Source organism: Cyanistes caeruleus, chromosome Z (assembly GCF_971803275.1).
Source record: "Cyanistes caeruleus chromosome Z, bCyaCae1.hap1.1, whole genome shotgun sequence".
Taxonomy (NCBI): Eukaryota; Metazoa; Chordata; class Aves; order Passeriformes; family Paridae; genus Cyanistes; species Cyanistes caeruleus.
This window is the reverse complement of record NC_141732.1, coordinates 28,618,452-28,634,799: the sequence shown is the minus strand read 5'-3', so window position 1 is coordinate 28,634,799 and position 16,348 is coordinate 28,618,452. Positions and strand designations below refer to the sequence as shown.

At 37.5% G+C, this 16,348-nt stretch overlaps 1 protein-coding gene across 2 annotated transcripts in view; it reads right to left on the bottom strand.

The window, feature by feature from the left end:
• The window catches only part of SUSD1 (sushi domain containing 1), a 41,672-nt gene that overhangs the window by 16,634 nt on the left and 8,690 nt on the right, over positions 1 to 16,348 (bottom strand). The window contains exons 7-11 of one of the 2 annotated variants that reach the window (XM_086869621.1): positions 14,778 to 14,957; positions 9,384 to 9,478; positions 7,602 to 7,791; positions 6,523 to 6,617; positions 5,289 to 5,475 (exon numbers count right to left, since the gene is read on the bottom strand). In XM_086869621.1, coding sequence (XP_086725747.1) covers positions 5,289 to 5,475; positions 6,523 to 6,617; positions 7,602 to 7,791; positions 9,384 to 9,478; positions 14,778 to 14,957 — 747 coding nt within the window. The remainder of the gene's footprint in view (positions 1 to 5,288; positions 5,476 to 6,522; positions 6,618 to 7,601; positions 7,792 to 9,383; positions 9,479 to 14,777; positions 14,958 to 16,348) is intronic. The other variant, XM_086869622.1, reaches the window with a different exon arrangement.

Here is a 16,348-nt window from a genome sequence, read left to right as displayed (position 1 = left end):
TGGCGCCCGCCGGGTGATTTCTGTGTCGGAGCAGGGCCTGAAGGGCCCCGGTTCCAGCTGCAGAGCTCCTCTGGGTCAGGAACTCCACCTTCAAACTCGCCTGCGTCTTGCTGCTTCTCGTCCCGATCGTTCCTAGGTTGCCTTACGGTCGCCCGCCTCTGCTGCCGCGTGTAGGGGCGCCAGGGTGATCCCCATCTCCTGGCTCATCCCCACCTGAACCTTTCTGTGGTTTGTCATCTGCTCCGGTTCTTCCTGCGGCACCTTTCCCTTGTGATCTCTGGGAACAGAATGAGGTGTGCTGAGTGCTCACATCTGCTGTTCTGTGGGGGAGGCGTTCAGGGTCTGGCAGCAGAATGGCAGCTCCCTGCTGTTGGCTCTGGGTGTTTTGGGTTAGGGGCCTGCCTGGTCCTTCCACAAGAGGGGACCTGGTATGACAGCCTCCTAACCTCAGTGAAAGAGGTCTGGGACCCTGCAAACAGCCATCACTGCTCCCACCTCACTTCCTAAGCTGAGGACAGGACCTTGCCTAGGTAAGCAGAGGCTGGGCAAGCAGAGGGGTGCAGCACCGTGCTGGACTCTGAGGGTGAGCACCCAGTTTTACAGTACCAGCCACTTCTTACATCCCCTGCCTGTGCTCAGCATTCTGCAGCTCTCCCTTCCTCCTGGACCTTGACCAAGTGCACTGGTCCTTTGCACAACTTGGAGCTGCTTAAATTGGATGTGTGGCACAGGAGACTGGCATATGTTCATATATACTAAAATGAAGGCACTTGCCATGGGAGAGGAGGAAGATTTGGTCAGGGAAAACTCAGCAAGGTGCTTTTGTTGCTTTCCACTAGAAGGCCTGACAGAAGACACCATGTTTTCTTTTGCTTGTTTTTCTTCCGTGACCAATCCACCCAAAGCAGACAGTATGGAAAGCAGAGTTTATTCCTCTTGCAGCTTTGCTGGCTGTAAAGCATAGACTGTGCCACTGATACCAATTGCTTTGTAAAAAGAATAAAAGAAATTATCTGATTGTTCATGAGTTCACAGATACTTTGAAAAATTCTTATTATGGAGGAGTTCAGAAAAATGATAGTGATGTTCATATGAATTTAATTATCACACGTTTAAATAGTCTATGCACAAAAATACAAAGTGCATGCATATGTATGAAATTGTTTACATGACTGGCAACTAAGTTCCCCCTACATTTAAAAAAATAAGTAACCATGCTCATGTTTTCATCACTTCTCTTTCCCCATTACATAAATCAGAAACTTCCTTCTTGTCAATTCTCACAATCTGATACTGCACGCTTTACTATGGTTTCTCTGGAGGTACATCCTATGGTCTCGGAGTAAGAGCTGTCAGATCACCGCACCTCCAACAGTCTTTTACTTCCTCTCTGCAAAGTAGATTTTGGGTTTTCCCTCCCTTTCCAGACCTTAAAGAACTGCCTTTATGAAAGAATGAGAATAAATCTTTTCTATCCTACAAGAGGTCAGAACAATAGTCTATCTTTTATGTAGGTGTGTACATCCATAGGCAGAAGAACAAATTGGACATCACGATCTGATCTGTAATACCATGCATTTTCCACACATCAAGGCAAAGGAGCAGAATTCTAGAAGATTATACTTGATATGTGATGGAATGCATTCTTCTTATTCAAGTCACTTTCTAGACTCTCTGCTTGTGAGTCTACTTTCTCACTCACATCATCATATGAAGACAGAGATGAGACACACACAAGTATGTGCCCTGCAGGTGGATGCTGGGCTAAACCAAAAAGAACAGCAGCTGAGAAATATAGGAAGTACTACAACTATCTGAGGCACACAGACTCAAGGTTAAGCCTACTCAAACCCCCTGGAAAGTACATGTACAAATATATAAGAAATTTCAGCATGTGTGAATAGTATGCCCTGAACAAACTCAAAATACAGCTTGATTCTAAGCAGAAAATCAAGAGGATGAAAAGCAATGAGAAATCATAATCGAACCTAATATGAATTATTTTAAAAGAAGGACAGGTAATCAGTAACTCAGGCACTAAAGATCTATTTCTAGTGTCCAGAAACACTTCTGTCTTACTATGTCTTAGGTCCTAGTGGTCTACTCTAAACAAAAACAAAAAGATAACCAGACTCTGTAAATACATAGGCACGTATGAACTCCCCAAACACCAGAATCTTCATAAAGAATTTGCCAAAGCAAAGCTCAAAAACAGATTCAAATATCAATAGAATTTTAATGTGGCTGAACTGAAAGAATTATTCAGAACATAAGCAATGAAAGTGAAAGAGATCTAGCTCCTTATTTATTACCCTGTTTTTCAAACACTTGTAAGAAATGGTTACAAAGTTCAATCATCTTAAATTCATATGTAAAATTAGGTAGTGAAATTAAGAGCAATGCCTCATCTGAGCATGCCTTAATAAAGGAAAATGAACAGAGCCATGTGTAAGTAGTATAATCACAAGTATGCCCACAAGACACTCCTTTCATTCTCTGGAAAGGGACATGGGATTCCTTGCTTAAATCACAATCTTTCTACCATCTTTTTACAGCTACAATAAAATCACAGCCTAATAATTTCTGATAAGTGACTCAATTTCCTATATCCAGTAGGTAAGTGGTGAGAGTTTCTTTAAGATAAATTAAGACAACATAAAAGACCGTGCAAGATACCTGTTACAATGATCCATGATGCATTTTCTAGACTGTATTTACCATCCACAAGATGACAGGAAAAACCAGCTTTGTTGGAACAATTGTATGGAACTGAACTATTTTTTTAGAAGGGACTATTTTTTTTGCCAGGGAGGAAAGCAGGCTTTTAGGTCCAAGTTCTTGGCTTTTTATTTTTAGAAATAAAATGGATGTTACATATTCTTATTTGGCATGGATATGGGCATAGGTATAGATATTCAGGATATAGAAGTAACTTTCATAACATGTATTCATAAATTTTGTTTTTTTGAAAAAAATACCCAAACAAACTGCTAGCATTTACATACTTACTATATTCTGCAACAGTCTAAAAATTTACACAATCACTATCCTTGTCAGGAAATTAGGTTTGTAAGGCAGTGATCATCCAATTGTCTGGGACATGTCTATTCACAGTATTTGAAACTCTGCAGTTAAGATTTTCCAGACTTTCAAAATGCAGAAAGCTTGTAAATATCTAGGAGACACGACATCTGCATTTGCCCCCAGCTGTGGGAACAGACCAACTGATCATGTGCCTCTTAAAGGATGGCATATGAAACCCTAAACAACCCATGAGAACATAATCAGTAAAACACTTTTGTAAGTCTCAGTTTCCCTACAGCTGCTGTGTTAAGGCGTATCTTGCATTTTTACAATACCATTTATCTAGAAAACCATCAGAGCTAATATAGCCACTTTTCAGAATTAATTTGGCAGATAAATTGAGATCATTCCATCCACCATGGAAAATACATATATGATTACAAAATAACTGGACAAATGAAGATGAAGATTATACACCTACTCTTAAATTACAGCTTTTTATATAAATTAAGCTGCTTGCATATACAATATAGCTTGCTTGTAATACAATTCCAAGACATAAGACACAGAAGTCAAAGCAACACTGCTTCTTATTATTATGAATTATTTCAGCTGTATCCTTTCCATCTTAGATGAGATGACAACACAATTAATCTTATTTAAATTCCATTATTTGGCAAGTTTTGCAGAAAGATCATAATTGACTTTTTAATTTTCTGTATTTTCTGCAAAAACTTAAACAATACATACTTTATATTTTTTTCAGTGGAAGTCAAAAAATAAGTGTTTGCACATCAAGTTTTATATAAAGACTCCTAATATGACAGAGTAACACCTATATTTTATTGCTTATTGAACAAGATAACTACCACTAGGGACTTGTGTAATAAAATCTTCTTTCAAAATGGAAATGACCTAACTTTTATGCCAAGACCTTTCCTGGGGCTGTGCATGTGCGTTTGTTAAGCACTAACTCAGCAGAGAGGAAAATATGCCAGCTGCCAAGACACAAACACCATTTCACACAGCACCTGCTGCAAAGCATTCTCTAGAGCTCTGCTGAGTAAGGGACCTGATGCAATCCTGCAGAATTGAGGAAATACCACAGGACGACAGAGTAAAGAGCTTTTCCTTTTCTCTGAGTATGTATTCAAAAATGACCTCTATCAACAAAATTCTGAAGTATTTTAGTAACTTTTTTACAAAGACACATACATTCATGAACGCTTGGGCACTACTTCTGAGTAGTGACAATTCGGAAACTTGTGAAAAGGAATTTCCAAATCATTACTGTAATTTCATTAAAAAAAGAAAAAAAAAAAAGAAAAAAGAAGAAACAAACAGGTTGTTGTATATCTTAAACAGAACCTTTAAGAAAAAAGAGATGTTTTGCATTCATGAAGCTTAAAACCATCAGATTTACTACTGAAAATACAGCAATACTATCAATTTCAAACCAGAAATTTCAAACTCTTCTGAAGCAGTCAGAAGAGAATTGATTCCATCTAGTGGCTGAACACAGTTACAGACACTCAGAGAGTTTTCATGTTTTTTACCTATTGTAATTCATGTCCCTGAGAGGAAGAATGATATCATCATCAAACACTGCACTGCACTTCACCTGATACAGAGAGTGTGATAGTACAAGGATGGTGAAAACTGTTCTAAGCAAAAAAAGACCCATAAGATGTTTCCCATCGTGGCGTTTTAGTGACGTACATCTTGCTGTTTTGAAGCCAAGGCTCTTCCTTCAGAAGCTTATTTGCTCAACTGTCTTTTATGTTTTGTACTCTGCCAATTAGAGGCAAAAGTATCTGTATGAGGTAATTGCAGATACTTTGGATTCTTGCAGACTTTAGTGATAATCTGTTTCTGTTGTCACAAATACCCATACCATACAAAGTGCAGTTGAGCTATTAACTCTACTATGGAGAAAACTTTTTCTTAAAAAGTGACTAAGCCTCTAACAGGGCAGGGAATTTAACTCAGCTGTCCTTGGTACCAGTCTTGTGTCCAACCCACCAAACTATCTTTTCCCTGATGTCCCACAATGACACATTAACACTCTGCACCTCAATTTTCCTCCCCCTTCTGCCTCTGAACTCTACAAAATCCATGAAAACAAATAACGGACAATTCTGAGCATGGAAAGACTACTTTGACAGCCCACCACAAAGCACTGAGATCAACAGTGCATATTCAGTTGAGTCTCTTACACCCACTAGGTGCTTTTGTAAGTATATAAAATAAATGGCAAGACCCACCTGTAATTTGTGTTGTCATAGAAACAAGCAGCGAAAAATTCAAAGCTACCATGGAAATATTAATAGAGTAATTGGTGCCTGGTTGCAAATCTAAACAAACTTCAGGAGCTTGCTTGTGTGTGGAAAGTTCAAAGGTCATTTCATGATGGAAGTTCTTCTGATACCAACGCTGGCCTTGCACATGAAACTGTAACCAAACAATCACAGCATGAAAATTGAAATGTTAAAATACATTACTTGCATTCAGCCATCTCATTCTCTTAATCAGAGGAAACAGAAGGAGAGAGCACTGCATAGGAAGTGTCAAAACTGTTGGCATTGATAGTCAGATTCCAAAATTTGATCTATCTTGATCAGATCCACTATTTTCCTTGTTCTTTCACTTCTCCTAGTCTATCTTCTTTTTTATTAATTTGCCCTAGGCCGTATAACATACAGGCTTCCAGTAACAGTTCACTTTCACTGAAGTATACCCTCCTGGTGAATTATAAAAGTAAGCTCACGTGAACACATCACCCTGAGGATTGAGACAAAATTAAGTTATTTTTACCCATGTTCAAAATACCAGCTACACTCTGGGATCTGCCTACAGACACCTATATTTCCAGGGAAATTTACAGACTCGTGGGTTCTTTTTTTTGTTTCAATAGGATTTTGTGTTTTATTGTTAATGACTGAAATAATCATGAAGTAACTAAATTAAAGCCTCTCCTGATCAAATGATTTCTCTGTTAATGAAAACTAAAATGCTTGCTGGATATTAATTGTGCATTAATTTTCCTCTAAACAGATCCTATGCTTTCAGATAATCTCTTAGTGCCTCCTGGCACAGGGAAACTTGAGACAACAGCAGGTGGTCAAGAGTCCTGGCAGAAGTAGTTCATGTAGAAATTCCCTGCTGGGATAAGGGCAGACTGAAGGCATACCACAAGGCAAAGAGAACTGACTCAGTGGAACTGGAATAGAGTTGTGTGAGTTGTTTGCCTGAACATGGCAAAATTGAAAGTACAGATAAGGAGAGCAAATTAAGAGTTAAGTATGGGAAAAATAAGCAATAAATGGGACTACAAAAGAGAGCATGGTCTTTCTTTGGCCACTATGCAATATTATTCTTTGGGGGTTTTTGAGACGTTTTATTACAATGAGGAACACTGCTAGCAGTGCGTGTTTGAAAAATTAGGTCTTTGATTGATAATAACCGCTTTCTAGATTCAAAATGTAGATTGTCACTTACTGAGTATCTGTCTTCCACACCAGTTCCCCTGACATTTCTCCTCCATTTCAAGCAGGTATCATTAAAAATTAATACATTATTGAAAGCTTCCTTTACTGTAGAGACAATTTAAAAAGAGATCAACTTATATTTAAAAATTTTACCTCCTTCAACTTAATTGAATATGAGTAGCTGAGAATAAAATTTTTTGAGAAGTCATAAATTTCATTCTCTTCTGAGACAGACGGGTAGGTTATCATTTCTTTTTTAATGAACAAACAAGATAAGTAAAACATGATCATTTTCCAGATAAATCGGATTTTGGAAAAACCCAAGCATGCTATTCAGGAAATGCAATACACAATGTACTTGTCCAGACCTAGAAGGTTATAATGACAGAAATATCAAGGGTACAGGCCTCCTGATATAAATGAAATTATCACAGAACAATTTGACATAGTTGATGCCCTTTAGGAAAAAGCATGTGAGCAAAAGCATTTTTGTGGATTCCAAAAGCAATTATTTCTCAAGGTCTGTCTCACCAGAATTAGTATGTCATAAGCTAAGCCTAAAGTCTCCATGACTAAAATACTACAGAAATCCACTGTTAGAACATGACTTCTGTAAAATTACTGGTAACTGCCAGAACCCTGTTAATCACTGGCAAACATAGGAGCGTTGTCTGTAATGCTCATATCACTTAGATCAGTGTCACATAGCCAAGCAACAGGGAATTCTCCTACAAGCAGAGAACCATATTTCAAGGCAAAAATGGAAACCATTTTTGTACCATGGAGCAAAGTTCTGTGCTAATCCTGCCTCAGCCAGAAGGCAAGTCCTGAAAAAAGCAAATTTGCCAAAGCCTTCTGAAGGGCACTTACTGCCACTGCTCTCCTTGCTCAAAGAGTCAATGGCCAAGTGAACAGAAAGAAAAACATCTTGCAGAAAAAGAGGATGCTGACAGTAGCTACATGTGCGTAGTCAGCATAAAGAATTATGAACTCTAGGAAACAGCCCCTTTTCCTGTTAGACTTAAATCAGTGAACTCTGCAGTACAGTATGTTCTTTTATAAGCACATAAGATACAAAACACAACCTACCCTTTGTTTGAATTGCTACTGTAACAGAGACGGTGATGTTTGTGGAAGAAATGGTCGTTATATTCACCATGTAGTTACTTCCAGAATTCAGATCTAAACACACCTTTGGATTATCTTCACTTGTACTGATGTTAAATATCACATCTTCTGAGAACATCTTCTCATCCAGTCTTTGTCCCAGTATATGAAACTATTGAAACAAAGAAAACAGTGCAATTTGTTCTGGCTCTCCAAAATTCAGAATACTTGTTTATTTAACCCTACTGGTTCTTAAAGGGAACACAGGATTTCATCTGGTTTAGAGTACCAGTTCAAGGGAAGTATCTAGGTTTTTGACTAGCTACGAGATGTCTTAATAAACTGGATCTTTATTTCTTCTGTCTGTTAAAATTATTCATATTTTTTTCATATACTTCTACAACTGATAGAAGGAATCTATTATGGAATCTAATCCAATCTATTAGGAACCTAATCTATTGTGAACCCTACTAAGATCTCCAACTCAAATAGTAAGGTGTAAGCACATACTGTTTCTTGTTTACAGCACACAGATAAAAACTGCATCTACTTGTTACTTTCTTTCCGTTTCATTACTTTTTCCCCCTTACCCTAGAGAAGCAGTAGCAAGATGGAATGCCAAACAGTAAAAGATGAGCTTGCCTAACACTGTCCCAGTGTAGTGAAAAAGAAATCTGTTGCTTGTATGACATGAAGGGACAGACAAAGCTCACCTTCTCTGGCTATTCTGAAGTGTCTTTCAGATGGCTGAATTCAGAACACATCATACAAGAGATCCACAGCCTGCCAGTTACCACTGGCTATATAAAAACCAGTTTTGACCTGTTATGGGAACTGGGAAGCTGTTTTCCATCTCAGCAGTGCTCAATAAAAGTATACAAATTAAAAATACTTTGGTTATAACATAGGAGGAGAAAGATGGGTTGTTTTCCAAAATTATTATCCAACCTTGAAATGTTTTCCACATTAATACACTTACCCTGGACACCCAAAATAACCCCTTTTATTTTTTTTCCTTACTTGTACATACTAAAAAGAAAGGAAAGAAACCAAAACCAAACAACACACATGCATGCAAAACCCTTTCTTGGGATGTCATTGTGAAAACACAGGAATTCTTATCATGTTGTTTTGGCTTTCCATAACACTGACCAGACTATTTGTTTTGTTTCTGAGAATCTGTGCTTTTATTTTTATTCTTATAAACAAAAAACAAACCAAAAAACCACAAAACAGTTACAAAGGTTGTTTGCAATTTCCAAGAAAAACTGTTCTAAAATTTTCAGATATACATTAGTTGAACCTTTTGAGCAAAGCACACTATTTCGACATACCTTGCATTTCTAAAACATGTTATATCCAGAATCTGCAAGTGATACACAGTTCAGTTCAGATGTTTGTCAAAGACAGGGACAGAGCCCAAGTTTTGAAGTGTTTTCTGTGGCAATGTGAGCTTGAGCTCTTCCATGGAACTTCACTAAAACTTAAACTTATGCTGTAAACTCTTACAGATTTGAGCAGGCATTTAGGTGATTTACTGGAATGAGAACCTGAAGCTTTTGAGTTTTTCACCTACCTTTAGCACAGGAATTTTCTTCTTTCCTAACCCAGCCAGTTACCTGTAGGTTTCTAGGCACTCCACTGGGAAGATCAAGACAAACTACCATACAAACAAAACCCACAAAACAAATATCCACTGCTGAATCAGCAGATACAAGGAGGACAAAATTAGTCCCAATCTCAAATACTTCCATTATCACTTACTGTGTACGTTTCCTGCACTCCCAGTCTTCCAGTTTTCCTTTGCCACCTCACACATGTTTCATTGAATATGGATATATTACTGAGTAATTCCTCCTCTGTGACCAAAAACATGAACATAGAAAGAAAATCATTACTTCTTATGCAAATCTTATATTTGGAGCAATTGCATATTTCTTACTTTTTATGTGGTTTGGTCTTGGATTATTTTTTTGCTCTGCTTTTTTGTCCAAACAGGAAAAAAACCAAAGAAGGTAAGCACATGTTAGGTAAAAACCTTTCTCTTAACTGTGTTGGCTGCTAAACTTAAAATAACAGGCTAACTGAAGAAGCATGTCCTGAGCTAAAGACTGTGAACTCTTTAAACATACAACCAGTATTACATAAACTGACCCAGGGAGCTTTTAAGAAAGCTTCTGTGTTAGACTGAGAAAGAGTTTATTTGTAGCTGAATGAATGTTTTGGTTCATTATTTACATGAGCTACTTTTTAAAAGGTGTTGACATTTTTTCTTGTTGCAGAATAAATAAAATTAAGTAACACAGCTTAATTCTTAAAATTAAGGACACTTTTCAAAACAAACTAGATTAAAACAATGGAGCCCACAGAACCAAGCTTGTAGGAAGTACAGTTGTAGCAACCAGAGATACATCCCTCAAGACACCTCTGTTAATTTACACACAAGAGCAGGCTTTCTCAGAGACACAGCACAGTGAGAAAGGTCATCTCATCCACACTTTCTTTCAGCACTCTCTCTTACTGCTGTCATTAGACACAGCAGAGTTGCTCTCACATGGCAAGATAACATTCTCACATAGCTAAAAACAAAGCTCTCTGGTTACAACTCACATCAACAGTGAACGTATTTACTCCTCTCCTTCACCAGCCTTCAAATTGTCATTCCTTTGTCCTACCACCATGTTTTCTCATTACATTCACTACATGACCTAGGTCACACAAACCCAATCTGATATAGATTCTAAGCTGAAAAACACTTAGCTGCTGAAAAATTGAAAGATATTCATAGGACAGCATTGGTAGATACTTCAGTGAATATTCACAAAATAGTAGGTGCACTGTGCTGCTACAAAAGCAAGCACAGGTCAGGGCACCCTTCCTCTGTATATAAACTTCATTACCATCTCACAGGGGCCCTCTTGTAGCATGTGGACATCAAGCTGTCAATAAAATAAATCAGTACATTAAGAATTTCTAGCATTTCATACTTGGGCAGCTATTTAGAACTACAATGTATTAACATTAATGTATTTTGCAGAGGTTTTTCTTTCTTTTTCTTTGACTATTAGAACTGCCATAAAACTGCTTTCTAAGATTATCTCCCTTTCCATATATTCAATAAATAGATACCTCACTCACTAGACCAGTTCATCTCCCAGCTAGTTTTAACTCCTCCATTCCACATTCATTGTATTTGGAAATGCTGCTGAAAGCTTCCATATTTCCAGGACAGAAGAAAGAGATCAACCAGCGTATCCTCTAAAATAAATTTCTTACAAACAGCTGTATGTTTAACTGTATTTGAGGGCTGCTTATTGTTATTGTTATCTGCTTCACAGTACTGCCCCAAAACTCTGCAGTCTTAGCCTTCTGTATCAACGCAAAGAAAAAGATTATGTTCAGTTGTTGTACTCTTTAAATCAGACACAGTTTTATTAAAAGAGAGAATAGCAAGAAAGACTCAAAGACAGAGGGAAAATGTTTCCATATCCAAGAGATCTGAATTAAAATGCCTAACAAGAAGGCAGGAGGGGACAAGAGAGGGAGTAATTACATGACTTCTTAGCAAGAAAATCTGCAACTTGACTTACGAGTTTATAAAATACAGTGGGGAAAAAAAGAAAGGGAAAATAAAGCAGTAAACAACAAAAGGGTTCTGAACTTTGAGGACAAGGCCACCAGGCAATGACCATAAATTCACAGAATAGCTGGCAAATCTTTTCTCAAAAGTTTCCACTTTAAATGGATGTGAGTGAAAGAGCATGAAAACCTGTACAGAACAATTACCACAACAAAGTCTTCAGCTTTCTGAGGAGACTGCTTTTTCTCCTTTACTCCTAGTGATCACAGTGTCTTTGTTGGGACAACCAAACATACAGAAAGGTCTTGGATTAACATTAATCCCAGCAGCATAAACGTAGTATCCAATAACAGCACAAAGGTTTCTCTGAAAAAAATATTCTGCAACTAGAGGGAGACAGGTTCCTTGAAACATTCATTCTACTGTGAAATCTAACAGTGGCAGTGAGTTACAGAGCTTGGGAACTTGGGTTGTGAAACACACAGTAGCAGACAGTAGCATCCAGGTCTGAAATGTAACTGATTTTGATCAACAGCTTACACTCAAATTCACATATAAGATGGGAGAAGCAAAGACCCTCCATTTGCCTATACCTCAGCACTATAAATTTTAAATTGTGATTAACCAAGGTGGGTGAAGTTCAGTGATACCCCACTTACATTCTTGTTACCTTCACAATCTTTTTCCCATTCCAAGAGAAAGTGTTCTAGAAACAGCAAGCAAATAAATACCTGGAGATCAGAGGTGAAAGGTGAAAAAAAAATCCTGGAGGAATAAAGGCAGATCTGGGAGAGGATAGAGAGATGCAAATAGCACCTGGCAGTTGGCAGCCAGGAAAGACAGGCGCTGGTAAACACAACACAAATGGTAGAATGCAAAAAAGCCAAGTGTTACAGCACCAGTGAGTTTTGGAGAGGGAGAAATTATGTCAAGAAATTCAAAGATATCAACCTTTTCACCAGACAGCAGACAGAATCAGTTCCACTCTGACATTTATCTTCAGCAAGTAGCTAAAAGAGAATCCACATGTGCACGTTCATCTACAGAGCTCTTGCCACCTATCCCCATGCATACAAGTAATTTAGTGGAAAGAAAAATCCCAGGTATTAGATTTTTTTGTATATTTTAGCCTGTTCAATTCTATAAGTGGTGAATGATGTTGCAGATGTCATTTGCTACTAATACAGACTATATTTTTTCAATTAAATAAATGAAAATATCTCAGAGGTATGTGCCAAGAGGATGGAGCCAGGCTCTTTCCAGTGGTGCCCAAAGACAGAATAACCAGCAATAGCTATAAACTAAACCACAGTAAGTTCCACCTCAACATGAGGAAGAACTTCTTTACACTGAGGGTGGCAGAGCACTGGAACAGTGCTCAGGGAAGCATGAAGACATTCCAAACCCACTTGGACGTGTTCCTGTGTTATCTGCTCTAGGTGACCCTGCCTTGGCGGAAGATTGGACTGGATGACATCCAGAGGTCCTTCAAACACTGGTCCTGAGATTCTGGGAAACCAAGCACTTCTATTCCACAGGAGAAGAAGTTCTGTAAGGACCAGCTACACAAGATGTTCAGGCTCACATGCTGAGCACACTGGACAGAAGGTACTTTAATTGCTTATCTGTTCTCTGCACTTCAATCACCTCATTTTATGTGTATAAATCAGAGGCTGGTAAAAACTGTAATCCAGCTTACTGTTGCCTTACCTTACTGGTGTCTTAATCCAATCAGCACCACAAGTAAAATTAACTTTGTAATGATATTTTTTAATATTTACACTAGCTACTTAGAAAAGTTCTTGTATACACACACACACATATATATTTACCATATATCCCAAAAGAGAATGCACCAAACAATGCAAATAAAAGGCATCCATAGCAACCACTTTTTAAGAAATTAAGAAATTAATTGTCAAAGAGAATTTCCTGTGGATGTTCTCTTAACTGCCTTATTTCTAATGTAATTTTTCAGGTGGGATGAAAAGACAATTGGTTTTCCAACATCTATCATAAATTATTTTGGAATGGTACATAAACTGGTACATAACTTTCTCTCATTTTAATGGGCATTACTGATTAATTATATATGCCATTAAGAGCACTTAAATCTCAAAGGCATCACTTCACAAACTGAAATTTCATTTAATTTTAAAGCAATTTGTTACCTCTACTAAATTTGAAAAATGTACAAGTCAAGAAGATGCAAGATTTTGCAACAATTTCCTGTTGATGGGTAATTTTTTTTAAAGGAGTGTGGACTAATTAGGCTATTTTTGTAACTCTTCCTTACCATTCTATTTGACCATAATTGGCTTTTTTGGCCCTCTGATCCAGCAGCTGGAGCCAGAATCTAGCAGAGCTCTAGCCGAAATCTGTGGTAATCCTATGAGTGCAGTCTGCAGGTTCAGGCCCTTCAAAACTTCAGAGCACTCAAGACAACACTTGGCACTGCAAAGACTGACAGACCTGACTAACTTCGTCACTCAACACAATGTTGGCTTCAAAATCAATTCACAAAATACCATCATGTGAGTTTCCTGAAAGAAATATGAATCATGACTTTTAACAACAGCAGTTCACTTGGGCACTTTAGCAGCTGAGAAAACTGCTCTTCTACTTACTCATTTTACTTGATGTCACATGTTTTACATTTGCAGTAGATGCTCAAGAAGTCAAGTGAGGGAAGAGGGGCCTCATGCAGTACCTCTGTGTCAAGTGAAGTCCTTGTCAGCAGTCAAGGACACATTTTTAGTCTTTTTAAAAACCATAAGATGTTTCAAAGCTAAATGAACACCATCTTCTGCAAAAGACAGCATTGCTACTTAAGAACTAGAGATAGACAAGTGAACTAGTGATAGATAGTAAGACAACTCCTTTTTAGGACACAGAAGAACACTAAAGAGCACAACAGTCATGGTCCAAAACATCTGCTAGTTGTTGCTGTTAATAAAATGTCAGTACCTCCTGTTTCCAAGCACACAGTATGACAACACCTTTGTTACACATCTCCCTTCTCAGGACTCATTCTTTACTAAGAAAATAATTCTGGAATGAAATTCAGACAATGAGATGTAGGCTGGAAAGGCAACCATGAAGAAATTTTTGCTTTTGTCATTACAAGAAAAGAACAAAAACCGAAACAAGCAACAAAAGAAAAAGAGAGGGGGAGAGAGAGGGAGAGATAAAGGGCTTCAAATTCAATTTCCACTGTTTGCACTGGAGCACACTTTACAATATTGAATTCACAAGAAAATATTTTTAAATGCCTTCTGCCCCTTACTCCACAGACTTCTAAAGCTGAAGGCTCTCAGTGAAGCAATAAAACTCCGGTCACATTAGTCTCTTTCTGTTTGAGATAAAAAGCAAGACTATAGAAAGATATGTGGCATCCAGTAGATTGCTAATGGTCTCTTTTGTGACCTTTCCATCTAAAAGTACCACCACATTCCCTACATCATAAATTAGAAGGGGATTTCTTGCCTTCATTCTTCCTCCTGTTCCTAATTTTGGAACAGGAATGACAAACTAATTAAATTTCAATTTAAACAGCAACTTTGTACGGTAATACTTACCTTTGCATACGTATGTAATATTCTCCCATGACTGATCTATTGTGCATTCTGAAAAATTCCTGTCTCCATTGAAATAATATCCTTCTTTACAGTGATAGTACACTCTGCTCCGCAGAGTGGTAGAATTGTCCCAGGTCATTGTCGTGTGTGGAATCAGCAAAGGTTTGCCACAGTCTATTTCTGGAACAGAGAAAAACAGGAAGGCAAAGCCTTGAAATGAAAATACAAAGGCAAGACAAAGTGTTAAAAATGGAAGAATGAACTTTTTCAGCAAGTTACACTTCGCTTTTTTCCACTTCTTAGAGATTTCTAGAAATCAGGCCAGCTCATCAGAGCACAGAATTTTGTGGCTGAAGACTTTCTAGCAGGGTGCAGCATTTATCCTACAATATGACCAAGTGTCTTGATTAGAAATGGAGAGCAAGGATCTTTAAGCAGATTTTTATGAGTAAGTCTATCTTCCCACAACACTCTCTTATCCTCCACATGCTATTTATCCCTATATTTTACCTACCATTAGTAACAGTAGATATTAAAAAAGACATTTGGTCCAAGGAGTGTCATGAAAGAACAGCATCAAGAAGGTTATGTTCCTTTTTCAGTGGATTTAATTCAGGTTTTGGAAAAAGATGCTGCTACAGACAAGATGAATGAGTAACTCTGAGGGAAAATTTGACAGATTATGCAAACCACTTACAGGTAATTAGAAAGCAGGGATAATGAACTAATAATTTAATTCATTTGCTCTGGTTTTGTGAGCTGCATAATAAAAACAGGGAACAAAAAAATTAGAAGTGAAGATCAAATAGATGGAACAGTATTATTTAGGGTAGAATCTACTTTTCAATTCACAGTGAATGTTGTACCTGAAGAAAATATTCTATACCACTTCAGTTATAAGAAGCAAACACTGTAAGAATTAAAATCTTACCCTCGTTAAAACCTATGTGGAACAAACAAGTTTTTTTTAACTGTTCAGTAATTTTAAGTGATTCTAAAATTCTCTTAAAAGAAAAAAAAAAAAGGAAAAACCAAAGCTTATAGAATCATGATCTGTATAACCTTTAAAGAAAAATTTAAACATATGTGTTTAATAATGGGCAATATATCCACCATCATGACTACCTTCCTCTCCATGCAGCAATGAGTATGGATGAGTATAGTTTATCTACTATGAATCATCAGAACAAGCCTTGGAATAACTAATGTACATGCAGGCATGTGCTTAACTCATACAAGGACAGTATGTGACAAGACACAAAAACTCCTGCTTTTCCAGCTACCTGCCCATGGCCATTCTGTAAGCAGACTGAAATGCAGAAGCACATTCTTGTGTAACACTGAAAACTTTCCACTTAGACTCATGACACAGAATAAGAATATTGAAGGTCATTCTAAAAGCAGAGAGTGGTTATAAAATACACATGGAGCATTCAAAAAAAATTACTACATTTGATTGCAATAAACTGAAAACTTGATCCTTGCTGGATCAAGCTGAAAAGATATTTCTTGCCCAACAAATGGAAAAGTGAAGCTGTGCAAATGTGAAAACTGACTAAAGTGTGTAACTA